Below are 24534 nucleotides of genomic sequence, written 5' to 3'. Positions count from 1 at the left end.
TGATGAAAAAGTCATTGTTGTTTCTTCTCTGATCCTCGAGATTGGTCCTCCTCAGTCTGTCTCCAGAAACATTCAGGGATAAGGGATAACGTCGTTAAGGCAACCAAAGGCTACAAGGGCCTGAGAATTACTATTGAAAGCGGCTATTTAGAGAAAACAAGCCTGGGTTGACATGACATGCTCTGCCTCTGCCCAGGTCATCGAAACCAGGGAGGAACCACCCTGACACAGAAACAGAAAAGCATTCAGCCGTGGAGATGCATGTTTGATAAGAATACCTCCGTTCCTGGAGAGACTGTGATCTCTAGAAGCATTAGAGAGCCAGGTGAGCTCCAGTCTGTAAGACGCAGCAATGTGAGCAGCTGCCACCCTCTCTACAGCCTACAGGAAGAAGTCCAGCTAAGAATGTTTATGAATGATTATCAGGCAGCAGAGATCCAACATAGCCCAAACTTAGACGTTTCCTGTAGCTGGAATTTGTGAGAGCAGCTTCCCTTTACCCTTTACCATTCTTAGCCAGCCCTACCTTCTTGTTGCTAGGAGTGGGGACAGGTATGTAAATGAATGGCAAGACACTTATATAAATCATATTAAATGATATAGCTCACTACTCGTCTTTAGACACACACACACACACACACACGGTAATACCAAAGCTTCAATGGCTTATTTTCCTATGCCCCAAGTGATTGTAACTTAATCCCTTAATGTGTTTCCCCCTGCTCATACTACCCAAGTAATACTGTCTCTAAGGTCTTCCTGACATAATATATTTACACTTACATATGTTCAGTTGGCATCTTTCAACGCTTGAACCTTGGTTCCCTGAGAGTGAAGATTTTTCATTCTTCATCGATGCTTCTCCAGTGCTTAGACGCGTTGTCTGGCACGAGAGCGCAATAGATATTTGTTGAGACTATGCATAAGGAAAAGATCTCAAAGCTTTTATATGCTTTCTATTTTGATTGCTTGGTACTTGAGACAAGGGCTTTCTATACAGCTTTTTCTAGCCTAGAACTTGCTGTGGGATTTAGTTTCTCTGAAATTCGGGGCACTACTCCTGTCTTTGTTTCCTGAGCACTAGGATTACAAATTTATTTCAAAGCTTTTAAAATAACTCCCAGACTCCACATTTGAAGTCTTCATATCTTTAAACAGCAAAATGCACCCAAGGTTTTCCCCTAGAACTCAGAAAACAAATTGCTCTTCACTCTATTGATGATCTCATAAATTATTTCATGCAGAATTGCTCCTTATAACAGGACTGGAAGCAACTCATATACATTGACGTTATATGTACATTTGGGTGTCACACAGGTGCGTGTGCCATAGCGCATGTGCAAGTCAGCCTTCATGTGTTGATCCCAAGGACTGGACTCAGCTTGGTAACCAGCATCTTTACCCACTGAAGCATCTTGTTGTTCGCACCCTTCCCGTTTCTAGACAGAGTCTCTGTGTGTAGCCCTGTCTTACCTAGAGCACTGTGTAGACCAGACTGGCCTCAAAGCATATTGTCATCACACCTGGCTCAGATTTTAATCCTAATGCGAAATTGGAAAGCAAGTAGCTCTTGTCTTCATTGCAGGAAATCCACCAAGGTCTCAAAAGGCAAAATTGCTCGGCAGATGGAAAATGAACGATTCTTTAAAAGTACCTTCCTGAGCCAGGACTCTGCCACCCCCTACCTCCCCCACCACCAAATGCCTTGATTCCAGTGCTCAGCCGGCAGAGGCAAGTGGATCTCTGTTAGTTACAATGCCAGGCCAGCCTGTTCTACATAGCAAGTTCCAGGACAGCCAGGGCTACATAGAGAGACCGGGTCTCACAAAAAACGCCAAAAAAAGGTACCTTCCCCCAAATGCACGTTTACTTAAGAGAAGGTAAAAGAAACCAAACGTAAAGGCTGCTGGCTGACTTTATCCTCTTACCTCTCATGCAGACAATCTAAGTTCTTCCCCTTGCCACTAGGAGATAAAAGGGCTTCAGAGAAAGACCCGTCACTGACCCAACCCCAAACAGCCTCGGTAGACAGAATTTCTTAATTTGTTCTTTCTTTGAATAAACACTTGCAGAATACACTGAGCTGAGCGTTATCCCACAGCACCGAGGCCTCTTAAGCTTCACTGGAATCAACTTACTGGGTAAGAATGAATCTAATTGTTATGCTAGCTTCCATGTCAGCAAAATAACAGATGTACCGTATAATAGAGGAGGAAAAAAAAAGTGGCTGTTGGATTTTTCAAGCAGGTGCTACATGAAAAAACATCACAAGGAACTTTCTCCAGTGCATTTGGAAACAGCTGGAAGGCAGCCAGAGGAGAGCCCTGCCTCAAACCCCAGGACATCCAGTTGTGAGCTGGGATTAGAGCAGGGACAGCTGAGTCAATGAGCATGCTGACACCTTCTCACTGCAGCTCTTTATTCCTCCCTTGCCCTCCAACAGAGGCACCAGGGATCCTGGTCCCCGAGGACAGCTCTTAAACACACAGTCCAGCTGCCTGCGTGTCTTTCAGGGCGCACCCGATAACGCTTGCTGAATGGTCCGAGGGGGAAGGCAAGTTACCATGGTTCTCTGGCTATTATTGTGACCAGTCCATGGAGGGATGGAAAGAAGTACACATGTTCAAAAAGGCCTTTGGGGAAAGACCAGGGGCCTGCACCCGGACACAATGGCAGGCTTTGTTGCAGAGAAAAAGGCTTTGGTCTGGCAAGTAACAGCAGTCCTGCTGGACACTGGGTCCTCTTGCAAGGGTGATGTCTGTCGGCAGACTAAGTGCAGAGCTTGCATCCTTCTTAGGAACAGCCGGCATCTGTTGTGATTAAAAGTCATCCTAAGGCTGGAGATGTAGCTCCGTCAGTAAGTAACACATTTGCTTTTCAAGCCTACAGACTCTAGTTTCAGCCATAGAACCCACATTAAAAAATAAAAACTAAAAGCCATTCTAGAGATATCAGGTAGGACCTGCTGGTTGTAGTTATCCATATAATCCCCTAAGTGTTGTTGCTCATGTCTAGTCATATAAGATATCGTAGAAACATAAGTCACTCCAGTTGGGGCGCCCCACAGTATACCTATGAAAGCTCAATAAAGATACAAGAAAGAAAAGGGCAGAAAAGCATGGAAGAATGGGAAAGAAATGGAAACTGAATAGCCACCATCTTTAGTTTGCTGACATGATCCTGTCTTTCCCTGCTCTGCTCTGCATCCACTAAGCTCACGTCTAGAATATGGCTCCCCTCGGACCTGCATTCTGCCTTGATATATAAATGACTCAGAGGAAGGAATTCTCAGAGTCAAGGTTAACAGAAAACAGCTGGGAAATAAACCATGTTCTGTGTCCTAGATCCCTCCAAGTACGTGGAGTCTCTTCTCTGTTTTGAAGAGTCAGCACTTCCAGAAGGCGCTGGACAAAGTCAGAACTTGGCACGGTCTCTGCGAATGTGAGGATCGCTGAAGAAAGTGGGGCCCTGGTCAGATCGGCAAGGATGCAACCGAAGACATTTTGTCTAAAACGTTTCTTCTCTCTTGAATGTAAAAATTTCCACCTAACTAAATAATTAGTACAAGGTTTCCCTCCCTTTGTCTCTATCGTCTCTCTGTCTCTGTCTCTGTCTTCTTTCTGTGTCTCTGTCTCTCTCTGTCTCTCTCACTCTCTCTCTGTGCGTGCGTGTGTGCATGTGTGTGTATGTGCGTGTGTGTGTGTACATGTGTACATGTGTGCGCGTGTGTGCTGCATGTGTGTGTATGTGCGTGTGTGTGTACGTGTGTGTACACGTGCACGCGTGTATGTGCTGGTGTGTGTGTGTGTGTGTGTGTACGCGCGTGAATGTGTGTGCTGTATGTGTATGCCAAATTGACCTGGAGCTGGACACATAACCAAGGATGATACTATCCTCTTGATCCTCCTGCCTCCACCTCCCACATGCTGAGATTTCGGGCACGTGCCACCACCACAGCCAGTGAACGCAACGCTGGGTATTTACATCAGGCTTTTTGCATGCTCGGCAAGCTCTCTATCAACAGGACTACACCCCCGCTCTTCTCTGCTTTGCTTCTGCATAACTCATAGGGAGAAAAACGCTCCTGTCCTAGAAAGCTTACTGAAATAAAGTACCGCACTTTACAGCCCTGGCTGGCTTAGAAATCACTGTGTAGCCCAGTCTGACTTGGAATTTTGGTAATCTTCCTGCCTCAGTCTCTGGAATACTGGGATTGCAGGCATGTGCCACCGTGCTCATGCCCCTAAAAACAAAACAAAACAAAAACAAAACAAAACAAAACAAAAAAAAAGAATGATTTAATTTAGGCTTTAGGAACTATTAAGTTTACTACATTAAGTGATAACTGCATCTTAAAAAAAAATGTGCTTAACCAGATAGTTAAAAAATAGAAACAAACTAGCAACCTTGATCACTAAAATACATTATTTCTAAAATTTGTTTATTTTCTATTTTCCATTATTTTACAAAATTTTACTCTAGTAAGTGTCCTATGTCCCGGTAGTATATAGGATGTTACATGTTAGGAATCTTTAATTGTGCCAACCTCTTCACAAAAATCAATTTTCAGTCATCTCTTTCTCTTTCCTTCTCCCTCTCCCCACCCCCATCTCTGTCTGCTGAGGCCCTGCTACCAGCGCTGATTCAGAACAGGACCAGCATTACTTCAGCACATTTGTCCATGTGTTATGACATGTCTGATGTGCCATATTTTCTGTCAGAACTTAGAGAAGGTAAGAGCTGATGAGGAAGTTCGGAGAAAGCCACCGAGAGAGCGACAGAGCAGGAACCATGAGGCAACAGAGCTCATGAGCTGGACAGTGAAAAAGAGAGAAACTGTGGACGCCCAAATCCGTCAGTCACTCTGGAGCTGGGAGTGTGACTCAGTGGTAGAGAGCTGGCTTAGCATGAACCTGGGGTTGCAGCCTAGCATCACACACACGTGCAGACACACACATACACACACCCGCCAGATACTCCAAAGTGTTAACCACCAACAGAGCCAATAAACAACTTACTATTTCCAAAGGTCAACTAAAGAGTTCACCTACTGGATGACAAAATTATTCTCCCTCTGAGTCCATGGTGCTGTTCCACATGAATGCCCAGGAGCCTACGAAGCAGGATCTCATGCCATTCCCATTTTAAAAATGAGAAAACAGAAGCAAAGACGTTGAGTGCCTCTCCAAAGATCAAAAGATCCCACATAGAGGGAATTCTGAAGGTTCTAGGTCTTAAACTGGGGGTACTGGTCCCAGGGTCCGTAGTAACATGTAAAGATTTCCTCTTTATCCTCACCTCCCCATTTGCTTTTATGACCTATTTCTAACACCTGAAGTTAGTTAAAAGTCTTAGCATGTTTCTATGTGTGCTATCTGAATCATCCCCTTCACACATCCCACCATACATGTGCATTTATAGAAAAATGGACACATAAAAATAGAATATATATATATATATATAAATTTGTGCATACATGTTTGTGTACATATGCACATATAAAGAGGGGAGGGAGAATATCAATCCAGTGGCTTTGCAAGTATTTCTGTAGTTAGTTCAGAGAGACAGAAAGTGTGAACGCTTGGCATGGATGAGCAGTGACTTCAGATTAGCACAGGGTTTGTCTGGGGAGTGAGGGATGGTTTTAAAGAGATGATTGATGATGGTTGCACAACTCTGTAAACATACCGAGTCATTAAATTGTATATTTTAAAAGATATAAATTTTGCTGGGCATGAAGCTGTATGGCTGTAATCCCAGACTTTGAGGGACAAAGGGAGAAAGGTTGGGAGTTCAAAGATGGCCTCAGCTACACAGTGAACCAAGAACATCTTGAGTTACGTAAGACCCTGTCTAAAACAAAACAAAAGAACAAAAAACAAGCAAACAAAAAAACTAAAGTGTTAATTTTATGTCTATAAATTATAAATGGTTCAAAATAGCTTTTACAAAGTCAGATAGTTAGACTATGTCTTCTGTGTCATTTCCTACTTGTGTTTGTGAAAGTCATATGGAAGGACTGGAAAACACCACACAGCTCTTTCACACACCTGCCCAATCCCTGGCAGAATTCCCAAATCCTATCATTTTCGAATAACATCAAAAACAATGACTTTAACCCAGTCGTTCTTTAATGAAATGTTCACAAATATAAGTTCCATATTTGTGCTGGAGGAAAAAAAGTAACTGTACTAAAGTTGCCCCAAAAGTTTTATTAGATTCACAACACGTAGACCTTGGTGATAATAGACATAATCATTACTTAAGGCTAAGTAACATTCATTACTTTTTTATCAGTGTGATAAAACATGAAGACCAAAGCAGCTTAGAGAAGGAAGGGTTTATTATAGCTAATAATTCCAAGGAGATAGCACCCTCACGTCAGGGAAGGTGCAGCAGCAGAAGCAGGAAGCTGGCTGACCACATTTTTATTCACACACAGGAAGCAGAATAGAGGAACAGGAAGTAGGGTGAAGCCATAAACCCTCAACGTCCATTCCCAATGGTGTACTTCCTCCATCGACTTTCCACCTCCATAAGGTCCCATAAGCTCCCCCAAAAGGAGGAGACCTGTTTCTCCAATAGGAGACCAAGTGCTCAAATACATGAGCCTATAGGAGAAATTCTTATTCAAGCAATAACACTGATAATCAAATAACTATAATGTGTTAGGTACTGTTCCCACTGCTATCTTGTAGAGCAATTGCCTGTGGGCTGGAAAGTCAACTTCGAATGGGCTCTCAATGGAGAATGGGCTAATGTTACCAGGTGGTCCATCTTATCACCCACTCCTAAGCTTGCCCCTCATCAAGTGGAGCTACCAGATCCAAGAACTTCCTGCCAATTTTCCTATCTCCACATCCCTTCTCACCAAAGGAGCACAGAGATCACAGATGTTTAGCTCCTGTCTGGCTTTTCTTTTTATTTATTTATTTAATGTATCTTGTGGTTTTTGTCAACACGTATATGTGTGTGAGGGTGTCAGATTCCCCTGGAACTGGGATAACAGACAGTTGTGAACTGCCATGTGGGGGCTGGGAATTAAACCTGGGTCTTTTGGAATAGCAACCAGTGCTCTTAACTGCTAAACCATCTCTCCAGCCTTTCAACAAATGTTTGTTTTTACAGTAAGTCCAATTAAAATAGATTACAAATTAGTTATTACAATATCCAAGTAAAGCCATGTTTTCACCACCCACCCAAAAGGCACAGAACCGGAATGATTCCATAGTATCACCTAGGTTGCAGGAGGGCAGATAGCTCAGAGGGATGGAAGGGGCACACAATGACATTGGGACAGGACAAGCTTATTAACCACAGCTTTAAATTATAAAAACTTCCTTTAATTGAGGCTTGTAACATGGAGAGTTTCCAACACACTGAAATATAAACTTATAAGTCACCATAAATACAACACCCAATAGTAAAAACCACAACAGCAAATTCACACCATCCCTATAACAGCCATGATCTGATTTCACATGCTTTTGAGAGATCACAAATGTGGCCTGATGGATACAGAGCACACTAGGGCTTTGTAGTCACACTCGTCTGACAGGGTTGTGGCCTTGGTGGCTCAACTCAAGAAGCAAAGCAGGCAGCACAGAGCTGAGCGCCCTTGGGCAGAGCAGTCATGTCGCACAGACAAATCTACTATTCGGACAAATACAACGAGGAGCTCGAGGACCGGTTAGTGCCGGTGCAGGAACTACAGCCAGGCACATCGTGCTGCCCAAGGACAGAGCCAAGCTGGTCCCTAAAACCCGTTTTATGTCTCAATCTGATCAGAGAAATCTTGGTGTTCAGCAGAGTCAGGGATGGGTCCATTATATGATTCATGAACCAGAACCTCACGTCTTACCATTCAGGAGGCCACTACCCAAGAAGCCAAAGAAATGAAGCTGGCAAGCCACCTTTCAGCCGCAAGCTTTACACAACGGTCCTTGCTTCCTACCATCTTTCTGATAGTGTGATTATGTTGTTTTCTTATTTCTCACTTTGATATTTAAAGGATGTTCGTTCAATACACTGTCTGAAGTGTCTGGCTTTTTTAAACATGTGTTCCAAGAACTGAATCTCAGATTTTATCCACTGAGCCATCACCCAGCCCCTGTTTTGTTCTCTTAAACACGAAAGTCACCACTCATTTGCCATGCTCCTATAATTACTCCACCTCCCGTTCTATGCATTCCCCATGAACTGACTAGTTTAATTACCTTCTGCTTGACGATTCCATGTTAGTATTTGCTTCAATGTGTTGTGACACTCAGGATTGCACCTAGGGCTTTGTGCACTCTGTAGCCAATGAGCTATGATGTCAATGTTTGTTTACTTATTTACTTATCTGTTTATTTGTTTATGCTTTTGTTGAGACAGGGTATCTTCCATTCAATGTGTTGGTTAATTTTTTTATTTTTTATTTTCTGTCAACTTAAAAGAGGAAACCTCCGTTGAGACTGTGGCTTCCTTGAGATTGGCTTGTAGGCAAATCCATGAGACATTTTCCTTGTTGGGAGTCACTGTGACTTGACAGTCTCTTTGCTAGACCAAAGCTGAATAGGTTAAGACACAAGGACAGAATAGTGTTTCGCCCGAGCTTACATACTTGGGTACCTGAATGACAGAACCAGGATGAGATATGAATTCTTCCATCACCCAGAGCAACTTTTTCATACTTCCAGAGCCCCTTAAACAACCAACGCACAACTACGCAATGTGCTTTGCTGTGGTGTTTTGACCCATCCCCCAAAGTGATTACTTCATGACTACAACTTTTTCCAAAAACTTTTCTTTCTTAACTGACCATATGCTAGGGCAGCTCATGACTCTGACACACCCTGTCACTCAGGTGGTCCCCACCAACCACAAGGACCACTAGCACTTCCTCCAGTGTCTGTGGGTGGGAGGGGTTGGGGGTGGTAAATTCATCCTTCTTCCTCTGCTCCTCTTGGTCTGGCCATTTTCAAGGGCCTCTTATCGTGGGTGAGATAGAGGATTCTAGTACCAGCTGCCCTGGAGAGCCTTATCTTCAGCAGTGTGGGCTCTTTCACAAGCAGGTTCCGTAAGTAGCCTTAAAATCAATTGAGAATCCTGTCAGCGTTTCATATCTGTTCTGTCTTCTCTCTAGAAAAACAAAGTCTATGTAGGGTTTTCAAGAACTCATTCTCAAACTGTGTATGATGAGGAACACCTGGCTTCCTAGAACTTGGGGAGGCTGTGACAAAGGGATCGTAGTGAGTTCAAGGCTAGTTTAGGTTATTTCATGAGTTCCAAGCCCAACTTCAGAAACATAGCATGATTTTGTCTTAAAAACACCAAATTCAGGCTATGGAAGTGGTTCAGTAGGTAAGGGGCTTGCCATTCAAGAATGAGAAACTGAGTTCAGATCCCCAGAACCCATGTACAGCCAGATGCAGTAGCCAAAGCACCAGTCTATAATCCTGATGGTGTGCGAGATAGAGACAGGACACCCTCTGGAAGCTCAGAGGTTAGCTACCCTGATGGTGTAGCGGACATAAGACGAACAATCACAATGAACTGAAACTTTTAAAGTGGACTGAAATAATCCACCACCAACAATTCAGACACGTTTATCACAGAAGTCAAAAAAAAAAAAAAAAAAAGAAAGAAAAAAGAAAAAGCACATCATTAGTGTGAGAATTTCACCTTAACTGGATAGCAAGAGAAAATGTTAAATTGGACACAAGGTACATGCCTATAATCCTAGCACTAGGAAGTGGAAAAAGTGGAGTCAGGAGTTCAAAGTCATCCCTGGTATCACAGGAAGCTAAAGAGTAACCTAGGTTGCTTGAGACCATGTTTCAAAACATCAGGAAAAGAAGGATGAAAGGAAGGATGGAGGAAAGGGATGGAGAAAAGGGAGAAGGGAGGGTCAGCTATCAGAGTTTCAGCTGAGCACCAGAGACAAAGCTGCAGGGACTTTATTTATCTCGATGCCCGGGAGGCCAAGTCCAACCAGACACAAACAGAAACGCCCTCTGCCTGCCTCCCCCACAGCACATTTTCATCTCTGGAGGCTGCCTTTGGTGCCTGTTGGAAAGTAAAATTAATGAGCCAACAGATATACAAACATTAGAGTCTTTTCTAATGCAAACTTGTGCTTTTACAAGTCCAAGCGGAACAGTTTTAACACATTCCAGGGCAAAAAAACCTAAAGCAGGAGTCAAGAGAGGGCTGCCCAAGCCAGAACAGCAAGGCAAAGCCTAGCTTCCCCAACCCATTGTTGAAGATTAGTCACGTGGTTTCAGGTTGTCTTTTTTTTCTTTTCTTTTTTAATCAAAACAAATTTTATGTATGCATGTGTGTGTATATATATATACATTATAGCTTCAGGGGGCATTTCCCAAATACCCATGACCATGAAATTCTTCTCCAATTACAATATACTAAATTAGGAACATACAGAAACACAAATTCTTATATACAGGAAATGGTAAGGAAAAACTTTAACCCTAACATATTTTTCAGGAGGAAAAATAGCATTCTGATGACAATCATAGAACTAGAGAGAGGGGGGTTTATGTCTTGTTAATGAATATCTGTGTACGTGTGATATGCCTGTGAATTTAGGCGTGAACGTACCACAGTATACTGTAGAGGTCAGATGATAACCTTCAAGGGTCTGTTTCTCTCTCTCTCTCTCTATCTATCTCTCTCTCTCTCTCTCTCTCTCTCTCTCTCTCTCTCTCTCTCTCTCTCTCTTTCTCTCCTCTCCCCCCCTCCCCCCACGGTCCTGGAGGTGAGGCCAAGGTTGCCAGGTTTGAACAGCAATCGCTGTACCTATTGAGCCATCCTAACTGCCCCTGTTACAGAGGGATTTTGGATGCTTTCTTTGTACAAACTGTTGGGCTTCTGAACATCTCTGTAGGAAGCTGGGCTTGGTGGATACTTCTTCTGCTGTTACTGTCTCCTCCAGACAGCTCATTCCTTCACTTCTCTTTCATTCTTGTCTTCCTGCCATCACTCTGCCATGGCCTCTCCCTCTGTCCTCACTGTCCTCCTAGTGTCCTTAGAAATTCCCTAACGAAACTTCTACATTTTTGAGCAATAACTTCATTATTTGAACTCTGATTACAGAACCCTGTTCAGAGGTAAATTTTCGTTAACCAACAAAGGTTACACAGTTCAACATATGTTTGATATTATCCTAAAAGGCATTACTCTCTGGTGAGTTACAGAAAAGTTTTAAGACTGCAAATCTCCTAGCCAACAGCCAAAAACACATACAATTACAAGATGTGCTTGCTGCTTTCTGGCAACACAAAGCCTTACTTTGTTTGTTTTATTGTTTGTTCCTTTGTTTGAAGACAGAGTCTCATGCATCCCAGATTGACCTCAAACTCCCTATGTATGCAAGGACAACCTTACGATTTTCATCCTCCTGCCTCCACCTCCACAGTGCTGGGGTTACAGGCATATGCCACCATATTCAGTATATTACACTAGATAGAGGTCCTCACTTTGGTTGGGTAAAATTCAATAAGAAAAGAGACAAATTACCATCTCCAGCAGCAATCCTCAGCTATAAACAGCCACAGGCCAGCTGTGGGTTCTGCTCTTCATGGAGGCAGACATCACAAAAGGCCTTCCTGTACAGAGATGAAGGAGAAAGCTCACATCAAGCACCCCAGCTTAATCTAGAGAATGCTCAGGAGAACGAAAGTTTTGACAGTAACAGTTACTATTATAGAAAACCATATCTAATATGGGCCCGAATATGTTCATTTTGGGTGACGTGTTTTATTCTTAGACCCTGCCAGCGTGACTCAACAGGTAAAAGCACTGGCCCACAAGCCTGAAGATGACCTGAGCTACATCTAACAACTAAGTGACTAAAGCAGAGAACGGACTCCTTCAAGTCATCCTCTCTCTCTCTCTCTCTCTCTCTCTCTCTCTCTCTCTCTCTCTCACACACACACACACACACACACACATACACACAGAAACGTAAGGAAAACAATGTAGTTTTACTTTTGTTCAATACCAGTACATGTTTTTTTTCAGTCAAAGGTAAATTACCCCAAATCAAAATTGAGTGTGTGTGTGTGTGTTTTAATAGTATGTAGCTATCTCAAAGTGCTGCTGAAAGGATTTGTAAGCATGTTAAGTGTTTTGAAGATGAAAAGCAATATATAAACACTTAAATGTTACTATAAAAGTTTAGCCTATGAGCTCATAGCACGTGATCTAAATGGAACGCCTGTGAATACACAATCCGCACATAGCCACAACAACTGAAGAAGCTTTGGTTCAGACTCGGCCATGTGACACCAACCCTGTAACATCATCAGATGCTGGCAAAGCTCTCGGAAGCATTCAGCACAGTGCTCAGTCCTAATCCAGGGTTGCCTAGAGGAGTAAAGGCAGTACAAGAGATAAGAGCCCAGGTGGCCTCGGTGCTAGCCAGTGTTCTCAGGTATGCTGCTCCCCTTCATCTGTAGGATGGAATTCTAAGATACCTACAGTATGAGGAATTAAAACATCAGCATCTGTGGCCACCCAGGTGGATTGCAAAATATGCTAACTTAAACTGAATTTCTTTTTATTCAGAACACATGCTCCTGTACACAGCCACTTGTCTTTGAGTCAAGAATGACCTTGTCTTGAACTAGGGTAACACAGAATGACCTTGCACCTTTGATCTTCCAACTACCACCTTCGGAGTGTTGAATTATAGGTGTGTACCACCATGCTCAGCTCTATGTTATTCTGGAGACAAACCCGGGGCTTCAGGAATCCTACGCAAGTCCTTTACCAACAGAGCTATATCCCCAGTCCTTTCAATTGCCTTAGAAAGATATGTTGGGCAATGGAGATGCCTCAAGAGGTAAGATCACTTGACACCAAGCCTGAGGACCTGAATTCTATTCTCAGGACCCACATGGTAGAAGAAGAGACCTGGCCCCAAAATTTTGTTCTGACAGCCACACTCCCATAGTGGAACCTGCACACTTGTGCACCATACACGTTCTCTCTCTCTCTCTCTCTCTCTCTCTCTCTCTCTCTCACACACACACACACACACACACAAATGTAATTTTAAAACCTTTGAAATTGAGAGAGAGTGTATAGCTGTAGAACTATTTTGTTTGTGTTTTAACAAATAAAGCTTACCTGAAGATCAGAGCACGGAACTAAACCACTAGCACACACCTTTAATCCCAGTACTAGGGAGTTGGATATGGGAGTGATATGGCTGGGTGGAGAAAGGAATATAAGATAGGAGGAAACAGGAGCTCAGTGCAGTCTGAGAATGCAGTCTGAGGTTTGGTGGAAACAGTTGGAGTCTGGAGATGCAATCTGAGGATAGGATCTTTGGTCTGAACGTTGGTAGAGGTAAAAGAACTCTCTAGTGGCTGACCTCTCTGATCTTCAGCATTGACCCTCATATCTGACTCCAGGTCTTTATTATTAAGACCAACTAGAATTTGTGCTACATATTTCCACATATGTTGGCACATGACTTCAATCTCAGAACTCAGGAGGCAGAGGCAGGAAAATCTCTGTGGTTTTGAGGTCAACCTGGTCTGTATAATGAATTCCAGTCTAGCCAGGGATACATTGTGAGACCCTGTCTCAAAAAACTATAATAATAAAATTAAAAAGAGGTATGTTAGAGTATCTATCAAGTACACAGCATTTCAGCACTATCTGAGCTGTAATTTTGTTGTTTGAGTCTCAAGCTGGAGATCAGGCTGACCTTGAACTTGTGGCAGTCCTCTAATTCAGAGTGCAGAGACTACAGGCTTAAGTCACACACCCAATTTGCAACCTCAATAGCTCATGGCCAAAGATTACTCAGTCTGAATATGCCAGTTTAATAAGCTTGCCTTAAATTCTCAAATAGATTAGTGGCCCTCAGTGGACATCCAAATGATGTTTGTCATAGCACAGGTTTCTGGTTGTTTCCAGGTTTGGGATAGCCAAGGTTGGGCCAGACCATTTGTATTTCTAACAAGCTCCCAGAGGTTAATGTTCCCACTACTTTATATTTGTTTAGGGTTTTTTGTTGTTTTTGCTGTTGCTAGGAATCAAACCTAGGACCTTGGGCACGCTAGGCAAGCGATCTCTACTCCTGAGCTCTGTCCCCAGTCTACAAGATGCTGATGATTGACAACTACACTTTGAGAACTTGGCGCTACAGAAACCATCCAAAGAGAACTGACAAACATTTTGGCTCTGATCTGTTCAGCTACCTGGGCAGAGACTGGCACAGAGTGCACAGGAGAGGTGGTAATTAGCCTAGTTAAATTAGTCCTACAGGTTGGGAATGCACAAGTTAGCAAGGCCAAGTCCGGCCTGCAGGTGACTGTGTCGTATTTAAAGAGCATCACTTTTTAAATTAAATCAGCTGTCAGCATCTTAAATTCGGACAGTTTATATAAGAATCTAAGTTTTGGCTGCTCTCAACAAATCAATCGGCAAACAGTGAGTGGATTTCAGATGCTCGCTACAACAGGGGCCCACCCTAGACTTTTCTCTCTCTCTTCAGTACACCTCCTGCTCGCCTCTGCGTTTCTGATTCATCTTTCATGAATCTAAAAATCTCCAAATAAACACGTTCTCGGGTTATCTTCCTTCCCACACATAGCTTTATTTAATAAAGCAGGCATCCACTGACTGTTTGATGTCACTGCTTTCTATTTGAAAGCAATCCGCATGCACACAAATGAGCAGAGTGGAATCGGGAGGCATTGGCTGCTCTCCATAGGACCGGCCCAGCAAGTCTCCATTTTGACTTCATTATTGCTTAAGATGCAAAGCAATTCATAAATGAAAGTTTAACAGTAATATTTGCATTATAGACTTAACACTCTTCACTGAACTCCCACAGGTGCCAAAATATGCAAATGGTCAGGTAGATGACTTAGAGAAAGGCGCCCTGTGCACCCGTAGAACATCTTCCTCATGCTTTGAATCATCTCAGATTGTTTTAACCCACACATGATTGAATTAAAGGATACAAAGCTGCAGGTTCAGAGGGCCAAATGCACTTCCCACCATCTGCATGATGATGCCTGTGAGGAAGGCGGGCTTCACTGGTGGAGCCTTCTAGAAAACACCCTGCCCTGGGTGAGAATGGTCAGGTATGTCTTAGAAGGGAGACCGACTTCTAGACTCTATTAAGAACTTCAAAAATTGAAACAACCCACCCATAAAACTGTCCTTCAATAAGTGACACAAACAGGCAGTTTTCTAAAATAGAAACACAATGGTCAATAAATCTTTTATTTGTAATACCTTCAACCATGGGGAAAATTCAAATGAAAACCAATCTGAGATTCCATTTCGCCCGTGTCAGAATACCTGTGATGAAGAAAACAAATGACAACAAATTTCCATCTGTGGCAAGGATGTATGGAAGAGGAATTTTTATCCAGTGCTGGCAGCAGCAAAGAGCAGGACAATCACTACAAAAGTCAGAATGACATCCCCCCAAAACTAAAAATAAAACTGCCATATGACCCATGTATAACACCCCAGGCATATGTCCAAAAAATTCGTTCCTACCCTAGACACTAGCACATCCAAATTTCCTGCTCTGTTGTTCACAACAGAGAGCATATGCGACCAGCCAAGATGTCCACCAACAAAAGAATGGATGATGAAAACACTTATGCACACAATGGAATCTTGTTTATAAAGAAAAATAAAATGAGCAGGAAATGAAGAGATCTGCCAAAAGTATCCTGTTAAGTGAGGTGACCCAAACTCAGAAACAGAAGATTCTCCTGTGTGGATCCTAACTTAAGGTTTCTCTGCTTATAAATGAGGGAGAGTGAGAGTGACTGGGGACCAACGTGCAACTGGGTAGGAGGAGCCTGAACAAATGCTGGTGAGAAAAGAGCAGGGCCAAAGCTCAAGCCACAGGAAAGTGGAAAGGTAGCAACTGGGACTGGAAGGACACAAAAGAGCAAAGATGAGGGAGGAGAAGAAAGAGAAGCAAAGAAAACAAACTGCATTAAAAAGAAAAAAAAACACCATAAAGAATCCTAATTCTTTGTCTGCTAGTACACTTTATGAATAATGTATAAACCCAAAGTTAAATACTGAAGCGGGAAAAGAAAGGAAATACCTCATCCAAATTCCGCCTCAGAAGGTGAAGCCAGCGGCCATGGTGGTGCATACCCTTAATCCCAGCTCTCTGGAAGCAGAGGCAGGCAGATCTGAGGACAGCCTGTTCTACAAAGTGAGTTCTGGGACAGCCAATTTACTCAGATACACAGAGAAATCCTGTCATGAAAAAACAAAAACAAAACAAACAAACAAAAATCTCAAGGTGAGTCTTCTGTGCAGATTTGAGAACGCCTGTGCGTGTCCATTCCCAGCCTTTTCTGTGACTTAAATACACACATCTCAGCCTTTACTCCCCACGGAACGTGAAGCCATTATATAATCAGGGATAAATCTTATAACCAAGAACCTTGAAGGGCAACCATCAGCAGAAGTGGCCTAACGGCAAAGTCACTCTGTTTATGCAAAGAAACGATATAGATGTGTGTGAATACTTCAGTCTCCCAAATACTTTTACTACACAACTAAAGTCAGACCACTGTCCTTTGGAACCGAAGGAAGCTTAGCCAGGGAATTGGCTACACTCTCCAACTTGCCCTGGAGTGTCACCACAGCTCACAGCAAGAGCTCCATGTGCAAACCTTTGCAGAGCTGGGAGAGAGAAGAGGTGGAGGCAACAGATTTGGGTCAGAACCCAAACGGAACCTTGATTCCTTCTTACCTTTCCCCTCAAAACCACTTGCATATTATTTATTTATTTATTTATTTATTTATTTATTTATTTATTTTTACAATGCCTGGCATTTTTGTGACAATGCTCTCTTCTACTATTTCCTCATGGCAAGCTGGAGGGTTTTTGGCTTGTGACCTCTTGGTATAAAACCATGCCCTGGAGCCAGGGTCTTGAGAGACTGTTTTGTCCTTTGATTTAGGGAAGTGGTGAGAATGTGAGGGATCACAAAGTTCACACTTCCTCTTAGAAACAAAAGGAAAGAGCAGCTCGCCCCCAAATTCTCACCGACTTCAGGGACTGGCTGCTCTCAAAGAGGCAGCCAGAAGGAGAAGAAAGCACGTGATTTTATGTTATCCGCCGGGCGGCGGCTTGAAGTGGACACTGCGGCCTTCATTTCCGGCTTCAGAAGAAGCGTTTCTAGGTCTGGAGATCTGAGATGGAATCCTAAATCGAAACTATGAGACTTGAGGAAAATTGCCTCACATCCGGACTCTTGTTTTGAGTTCTGCAAAATGATCTCAAAGGATTCTTATGCAGATTTACTTAGATAACAGCCTGTGTGTGCACCAGGCAGAGCTGGGAGGAGCTCGTCATTGTGAACACGCAAGGCAGATGCCCTGGAGACTAAGCCGAGCTCATTTCTCATGCTCTCCTCTGACCATATCAGGCTGAGGTGTTAATCAATTAAAAAAGAGATTTGAGTGAGTTGGAGAGTCCCCTGGAGAATAGAGTAACAAACGATTAAATTTGAAAACACAAAATGGCTGGAGAAGTGACTCAGTGGTAGAATCCTTGCCTAGCATGCCTAAGGCCCTGAGTTCAATTCCCAGCCCAGCAGAACAGACTGGCAAAAACAACGGCAGTTAGAAAACAGCAAAACTTGAAAACTGGCTAAGCAGGTTTCGATGAACAGTGTCCACTAAAGGAAGATCTCATAAACTCTAAGCCAAACCAGTGCCCAGTACTCAAGCGGACAGGAAGGACTAATCATGAAGCCTGTGTCAAGAGAGCAATGTACTTCATTCACTTAATTCTACCAAATGCTACTGCAAAACACGGGTGTGTGCGTATATTTCAGAGACAGTAGGGGAAAGCGTGGCTATGACTGGCATTGTAGGGCATTGGCCCTCTCTTCCAGGAGTTACCTACCCTCCAGGGTATTGACTGGAGACAAGAGGGGGTCTTCCCAGCCAGCTCCAGCCCCACTTCCTGCTGCATTCCAGCTTCTTCCCCTAAGGGCTCCCATTCCGAGCTGTTCTGACGAAATACCCAGGGGATCCCCCAGGCTCCCAGCCTGAAGAATCCTATGCTTGTCAGAAAACAGTCCAAGGCGGATGAGGATGGGAACTATTTTAACTCCCAAACAAATCTGAAAGGGTAGATGTGTCTCTGCTCTCTCAGATGAAAGAGATGAGGGTTTGTGAATCATTGAAAATAGTGGGAAATCAGACAAGGGGGACCTTGTTTCGGACTAATAGCCTCACTGAGAGATTAAAATAGGTCTGACCTTTGTCTCTGGGATTGTGTTGTCTCAGTCATATTTAGCCGCCCCAGCTGAGGACTTTTGAAACCCTCCATCTGTAAGTTGCGAAACCACATTTCTGGGTCACGGGGTGGTCTCTCCCCGGCACAGAGGAGATGCTTAAACAGTACTGCGCTTAGGAGAGGCCTCTACGCCAAGAAAAAGGGGTGCACGGAAATTCTAGTTTTCTTTCTTTCTCTTTCTTTTCCTCATTCAAATGAAGTCAGGAAGAGTGAAGTAAGACAATCAAAAAAAAAGAAAAAAAAAAAAAAAAAACCTTGATACTCCAACTAACACTGTAGTTTCTCAGCTCCGGCAGGGACCCCGCAATATGGGGTTTCTCTGCTTACAACAATCACTGGGGTGCAAGTGTTTCCTGTTTGGAACCTGCGGGGCTTGGCTTTGTGAAACAGGATCAGCAGAACAGAAGCCACCTACCTCTTTAGAGCCAGAAGGCCCTAGATCTAGGAGCCTAGAAGCCTGATTTCTACTTCAACCCTGCCAGTGAGTCACTGTCCTGAACGCAAATGATTTCCTGGGCTTCAGTTTCACCTTCTATAAGGTCGAGATAATCACACTCATCCCCCCCACCCCCAACACCATCTTAGCGCAGTGTAAGAAGATATCATTATATGTGTGGGCCGCCGGGGAGGAGGCCGAAATCAAAGCCTGCTTACTGCCATTTTCTATTGCCAAAGAGTCTCCTTAATAATCACAGCTTTCTTTACTAATAACCCATGCTGCCACTGGCCTGGTAACCTCGATGTCAGAAGATGCATATCACAGCGTGTGTTTTGAAGGCCTCTTTTTGTTGATTCAATTACCATGGACGTTTTTCTCCAAGTCAGCAAGTTTGTTTTGTCAAAAGTCATTTGTGTGAGCTTTGACGAAGAATAGACAGGGCCTGAAGAGGTAGCAGAGGTGAGCACCAAGTGTCAACCTTGCGTCTCAGGCTGTACCATCTAGTTAGGCGACAGAGACAACACCCCTGGTTTGTGCTCCATCACTCTCTCCAGCTCAAACAGGACAAGGGGACAATTGTTCCACAACCACCTGTGCTGCTGGAATCATTCATCATCACCAAAGGTTACTGCAAACCTTGTCTAAGAGAGGGAGATGGGGGTGCAGAGATCATGTGGTCCACACCCTCAGATTCTAAAGCCCCGGAATGTATCTGCTGTTCTTTTATATTGACATTGGTGGTGACATGAAGCCATCAAACTTGAGGGTCTATTATGGATTTATTTCGGGGAGGGGGAAGACGCTGAGGGCTAAAACTTCAGCCCTGCTCAAACTAATCATGTGTTTTCCTCTAAGGTACAATCCCAACTACTTCTTAAAAGGTTTCCTCACGTGTGTGTGTGTGTGTGTGTGTGTGTGTGTGTGTGTGTGTGTGTGTGCATAAGCATGCGCATGGTATATGTGTGGAGGTAATAGGATAACTTTCAGGAATGACTCTCTCCTGTCACGTGGGTTCAGGGACTTGAATTTATGCCATTAGGTTTGGCAGTAAGCACCTTTATAGTGAGCTGACATGGAAGTCTCTTAGCTATTTTTAAATTAGTTTTAATTGTAAAATGCATACAACCAAAAATTTTATGTGCATTATTGCATTGTTCTGTAGCTGTCATCACCATCCATTTCAACAGCTTTTTATCTTCTCTGCCTGAATAAAACAGCTTTCATCTCAACACTGGACCTCACTATTTAGCCAGGTTGGTCTCAAGCTCGCGATCCCCCTCTCTCGATCTTACTACCTGAAGGTCTCAATCCTTTAACCATCTCTTCCAAGTCCTAATCCCTCCAGCCCCTGACAACCAGTACTCTACTTCTGCCTCCATGCATTTGACTGCTTCAGGGCTATGTGCAGGTGTGACTTCCTTGACTAGCTAATTTCACTGAGTCTTATGACTATCACTTTCCTTCACCTTAGTAGCAGACATCAGAACGCCTGTCCTGCTTGGAGACGGAAGACCATCTCTGTGGGTCTGAGTCACAGATGCTCAAGTATTCATCTGTCAGCAGATCTTTGAATTGCTTCTACCTTTTGGCTGTTTTAATACTGCCAATTCTTTGGGGTATGTACTCAAAATCAAAAGTTACATCATGTCTTAATATTTTTTAAGTTTTCTTTCTCCTCCTCCTCCTCTTCCTTCTCCTCCTTCTCCTCTTCTTTTTTGGCATTCTCATATATAACCTAGGCTGGCTTCAGCCCCACTACCAAGCCAGAAAGGCCTAGGGCGGGTGGCCACCCTCCCTTTGCTTCTCGAGTATCGGAATTACAGACATGTTCTGCCATGTCTGGCCCATTTTTAACTTGTCTTTTTATTTGCTTGTTTTTGGGGGGCAGGGTCTCTCCATGTAGCCCTGGCTGTCCTGGAAATGCTCCATAGACCAGACTGACCTTGAATTCAGCGATCCACCTGCCTCTGCTTCCCGAGTGCTAGGATTAAAAGCATGTGCCACCACTGCCTGACTCATTTTCAACTTTTGGAGAACCATCATATCATTGTCAATAAGCATTCCCTCAGCCATGCATAGAATCTTACTTTCTCCACATCCTCTCTAGGATTTGGGAGTTTTTGGCTTCATTCTGGTTTTGATTGTAACCATCTTAACGGGTTGTGATTCCAATTTTGATTGACAAAGAGGACACGCGAGCCAAAGTCTTAACGCGGCAGCCTGGCATTCTTATATACTTATGTGAGTTTTCATAAACAATGTATTAAAGAGTAAAACAAAATGGCTAAAAGATAGCTCAAAGAATTGGGTGTCTTAGTTACCCTTGCTCTGCCTTGTCTCGAGAGGAAGTATTTAAAAAGTGCTTGCACAGGATGGCAGGGGTTTCCCCTGTCAGTTCTAAGTCAGCAGAGTGAAATAAGCCCACGAGAACAAACTTAGAAAGACTGCAATGCATGTGCTGGCTTCTTCCGCCCATGTTGAGTACAAATGTTTTGGATGATTCTGTGAGGTTCGGTGGTGCTTCACCGTTTGCGAATCTCTACTGTGGAACCGCCTGGCCAATGCAGATAAGCCTCAGAGAGGAGAGGGAAGGGATGAGGGTCTCCTTGGGGAACTGGGCAGCGGAATGGGGAAACCATAGACTGCTAACCCTGGACAAAGGTAGAAAGAAAAGCCTCCATGGGAAGTCAGGCTTCTGCACTTCCGTCCCCGACTGTGGACAGTTACGGACAGATCTCAGCATCAGCTGTTTGGGTTGATCCCTACTTCCCCTTCTAAACTGCTGACGCCCTTATTCCACTGCAGGGGGGACTCCGACCCTGGCACACTGCTCCTTGTCTGCCCACAATCCCCTTCTTCCAGTATCTCTTCACCACTCATACTCAGGCATTCAAAGATTACATAATACTGAAAGCGTACCAATTATGAATATCAAACAAGATGGAATAACTTCAGTTTTAAATATATTTTTTATTACAAAACTGTGTCCAGAGCAAAGTTGGTGTCTTCCACCTGGTGTAACAGGGACTCAGCCACTAACAGTGCAGGAACCTACAGAGAATTCTTCAAATTTTAAATGATTTTTGAAACTACAATAGTCTAAAATACATAAACTCAAAGTCACTGGATTTTTGTTTTTGTTTGTTTGTTTGTTTTTCATTTTTGCTGTGATCTGACAGTTCTAAACTATGTCTTCCAAGCGAGACATGCTGGCACACCCTTGTAATTACAGTGCTCAGAAGGCTGAAGCAAGAAGGTTATGAATTAGAGGCCAAAGCAGGCTATAAGGTGAGAGCGTGTCTCAAGACAAACAAAAGACCAGCAATACAACAGAAAGAAAATACATCTTCTGTGTGTGACAGCTCTTGTTAGTGTCCTTCTAAACTGCACAGAGTCACCGTTCAATTAGCCAACGAAGCTCCTGCTAGCTGGACAGCCTTGGCTTTTGCCCTGGCTGTGTAATGCTCAGCAGAGGAGGGTGGGGACCGAGGCTGTGTCGGACTGGAAAGGTCCAGCGTGTTGTGGAGTGCGAGGCCAGAATGGACACAGGAGCATAGGCTAGCTCACTGAAATCAATGTCTAGACTACCCAAGACCACATCAAGCATCTGCTTCAATCTGATCTTTTCCCAGTAAGTGGCTGCTGGTCTCAGAAATTATCCCAAGGGGGAGGGGGGCTAATATTTTTTTATCGCGACTTTGAAATATATTTAGGAAACTTTTCTAATCTAGTTTTCTGATTCGAAAATGTGTCAAAGAAATGCCCTCAATCTGGTAAATCGGGCTGGTAAGATGACTCTGTGGTTAGGATAAAGGGGCTTGGTCTGCAAGTCTGACCACCTTGAGTTCACACCCAGATCCCACATAAAGATGAATGGAGAACAGAACCAATAGAGTTGTAGTCCGATTGTATACACAGACACACACACACAAAACACAACACACACAGGCATGCACATGCAATTATAAGTAAATAGAAAATTTTATTTTAATGAAAAGATTTAAAAAGAAATGCCCAGAGTCATAGAGTATCTTTTCACCATTTCCACAAACATCACTTAATAGAACTACTCAAGCCTATCAAGCGCGCATGGAGCCTGTTTCTCAAATTGTTCTTTGAAGCTTTGTGCCTAGTGGCCTTTCTTGATTTCAAGGCTTGAGACAGAGTCTCTCTGTGTAGCCCAGACCAGCTGAGAGTTCACAGTCTTCCCACTCAGCATCCTGAGGGCCGGGGTTATAGGTGAGGGAAAGTACACCTGGCCCCAGTGCCCTGTGAGCTATATGGAGACAGCTGCCTTCTGCTTCCTAACAGGAAAAGATGGGAGAGGTAAGACGCCTAGAGCTAAAAAGTGAGTAGAAGCACAGGTCAGAGAGTACAGGAAGTCTTCACACACACACACACACACACACACACACAAACGCACACATGCACGCGCGCGCACGTGCATACACACACCTTACTCTTCGGGAAAACCAGAATCCCCCTCAGTTCTTTGGAAAAGAGAATCGTTCAATTGAATCCGAAATGTAAGAAAATGATTGTTGCTGCTGCTTCTTTGGAATGGCCCTGTGGGGTTGTCACGGTCTTGATGCTGTGTCCCCTTTTACCATAAGGGATTTGGTGTGTACATGTGCACACATACACACACAGTCCTTTACAACCAGAGCAAAGCCCCCTGTTTTATGAACTAATCTTCCCAGGGAAGTGGTAATAATGAGAGTATTTGGTAAGGAAAGAACCTGTACTGAGAAAGGAGATGACCAAATTTAAATTTTCTATCTGTGATTTTTATGATTCACTTTGAGTGGCCCCTTCCCATATACTATCTGACAATTTACTGGGCCCCTGGTAGCCCATGCCTTTAATCCAACTACTTAAGATGCCTCTAGAGGCAGAGGCAGACAAATCTCTGTGAATTTAAGGTCAATCTGAACTACGTGTTAAGATCCTGTTTCAAAAACAATATATATTTGTATACACATGCATTTGACAATTAAGGTGTTCAAGACTAAAACACACACACACACTCCTTCTTTGGCCAATTCTTCATGGCACGTATTAAAGAACTTGAAAATGGAGATCTCTTTGGCTAGTGATCTCACTCTTACTCAATAGCCCATGCTATCCTTGAATGGAAGGCAATCCCTATGAGTACTGGGTTTATAGGTGTAAACTACCAACTAAAAGGAAATATTTGTGTGTGTGTGTGTGTGTGCATGTGTTGTACACTGGCATATGTGTACCCATGGTGCACATGTGGAGATTAGAAAAAATTTGGGGGGTTTATTGTCTTCCTTCAGTCCTGGATCCTGGTACCTCCTGAGCCATCTCCTTGACCTCAATCTATTATTGATTGATTATTTATTTATTTATTGAGATAACATCTCACCAAATTTCCCTGACACTTCCTTGAACTCATTCTGTAGCACAAGTAGACTCAAACTTTCCATCCCCCTGTCTCAGACTCCCATAATTCTGGGATTACAGGCTTATATCACCAGACCAGACAAAGAAAATATTCTTTATGATAAAATCAGACTTGAATTCATGATAAGGAACTTCTATTTTTTTGTATGCCCATTTTATACTTATTCAGTATGTGTGTCTTATTTTCATATCACATTCAAATATATATATAAAACATTTCATTCATATATATGCATATATAAATATGAAAATTAGGAAACTTTAGTGATGCCAGAAATCATCCAAAGAACATTCCAGTAGTCACAATATGCCTAAGATGTCAAACACCGCCATTCCCTCCTTTTGAACAAATGTT

The 24534-nt window shown here is 43.3% G+C and overlaps 1 protein-coding gene across 1 annotated transcript; it reads left to right on the top strand.

Moving 5' to 3' along the window:
- The first annotated feature begins 7633 nt into the window (after positions 1 to 7633).
- Positions 7634 to 7899, top strand: LOC130870436 (cyclin-dependent kinases regulatory subunit 1-like). Its single transcript, XM_057763162.1, has 2 exons — positions 7634 to 7677; positions 7719 to 7899. The coding sequence occupies exons 1-2, from the start codon at positions 7634 to 7636 to the stop codon at positions 7897 to 7899; spliced, it is 225 nt and encodes a 74-aa protein (XP_057619145.1).
- The last annotated feature ends 16635 nt before the right edge of the window (positions 7900 to 24534 follow it).

Source organism: Chionomys nivalis, chromosome 2, assembly GCF_950005125.1.
Source record: "Chionomys nivalis chromosome 2, mChiNiv1.1, whole genome shotgun sequence".
Taxonomy (NCBI): domain Eukaryota; kingdom Metazoa; phylum Chordata; class Mammalia; order Rodentia; family Cricetidae; genus Chionomys; species Chionomys nivalis.
Note: the sequence above shows the minus strand (reverse complement) of the source record. Positions and strands in the feature narration are given on the sequence as shown.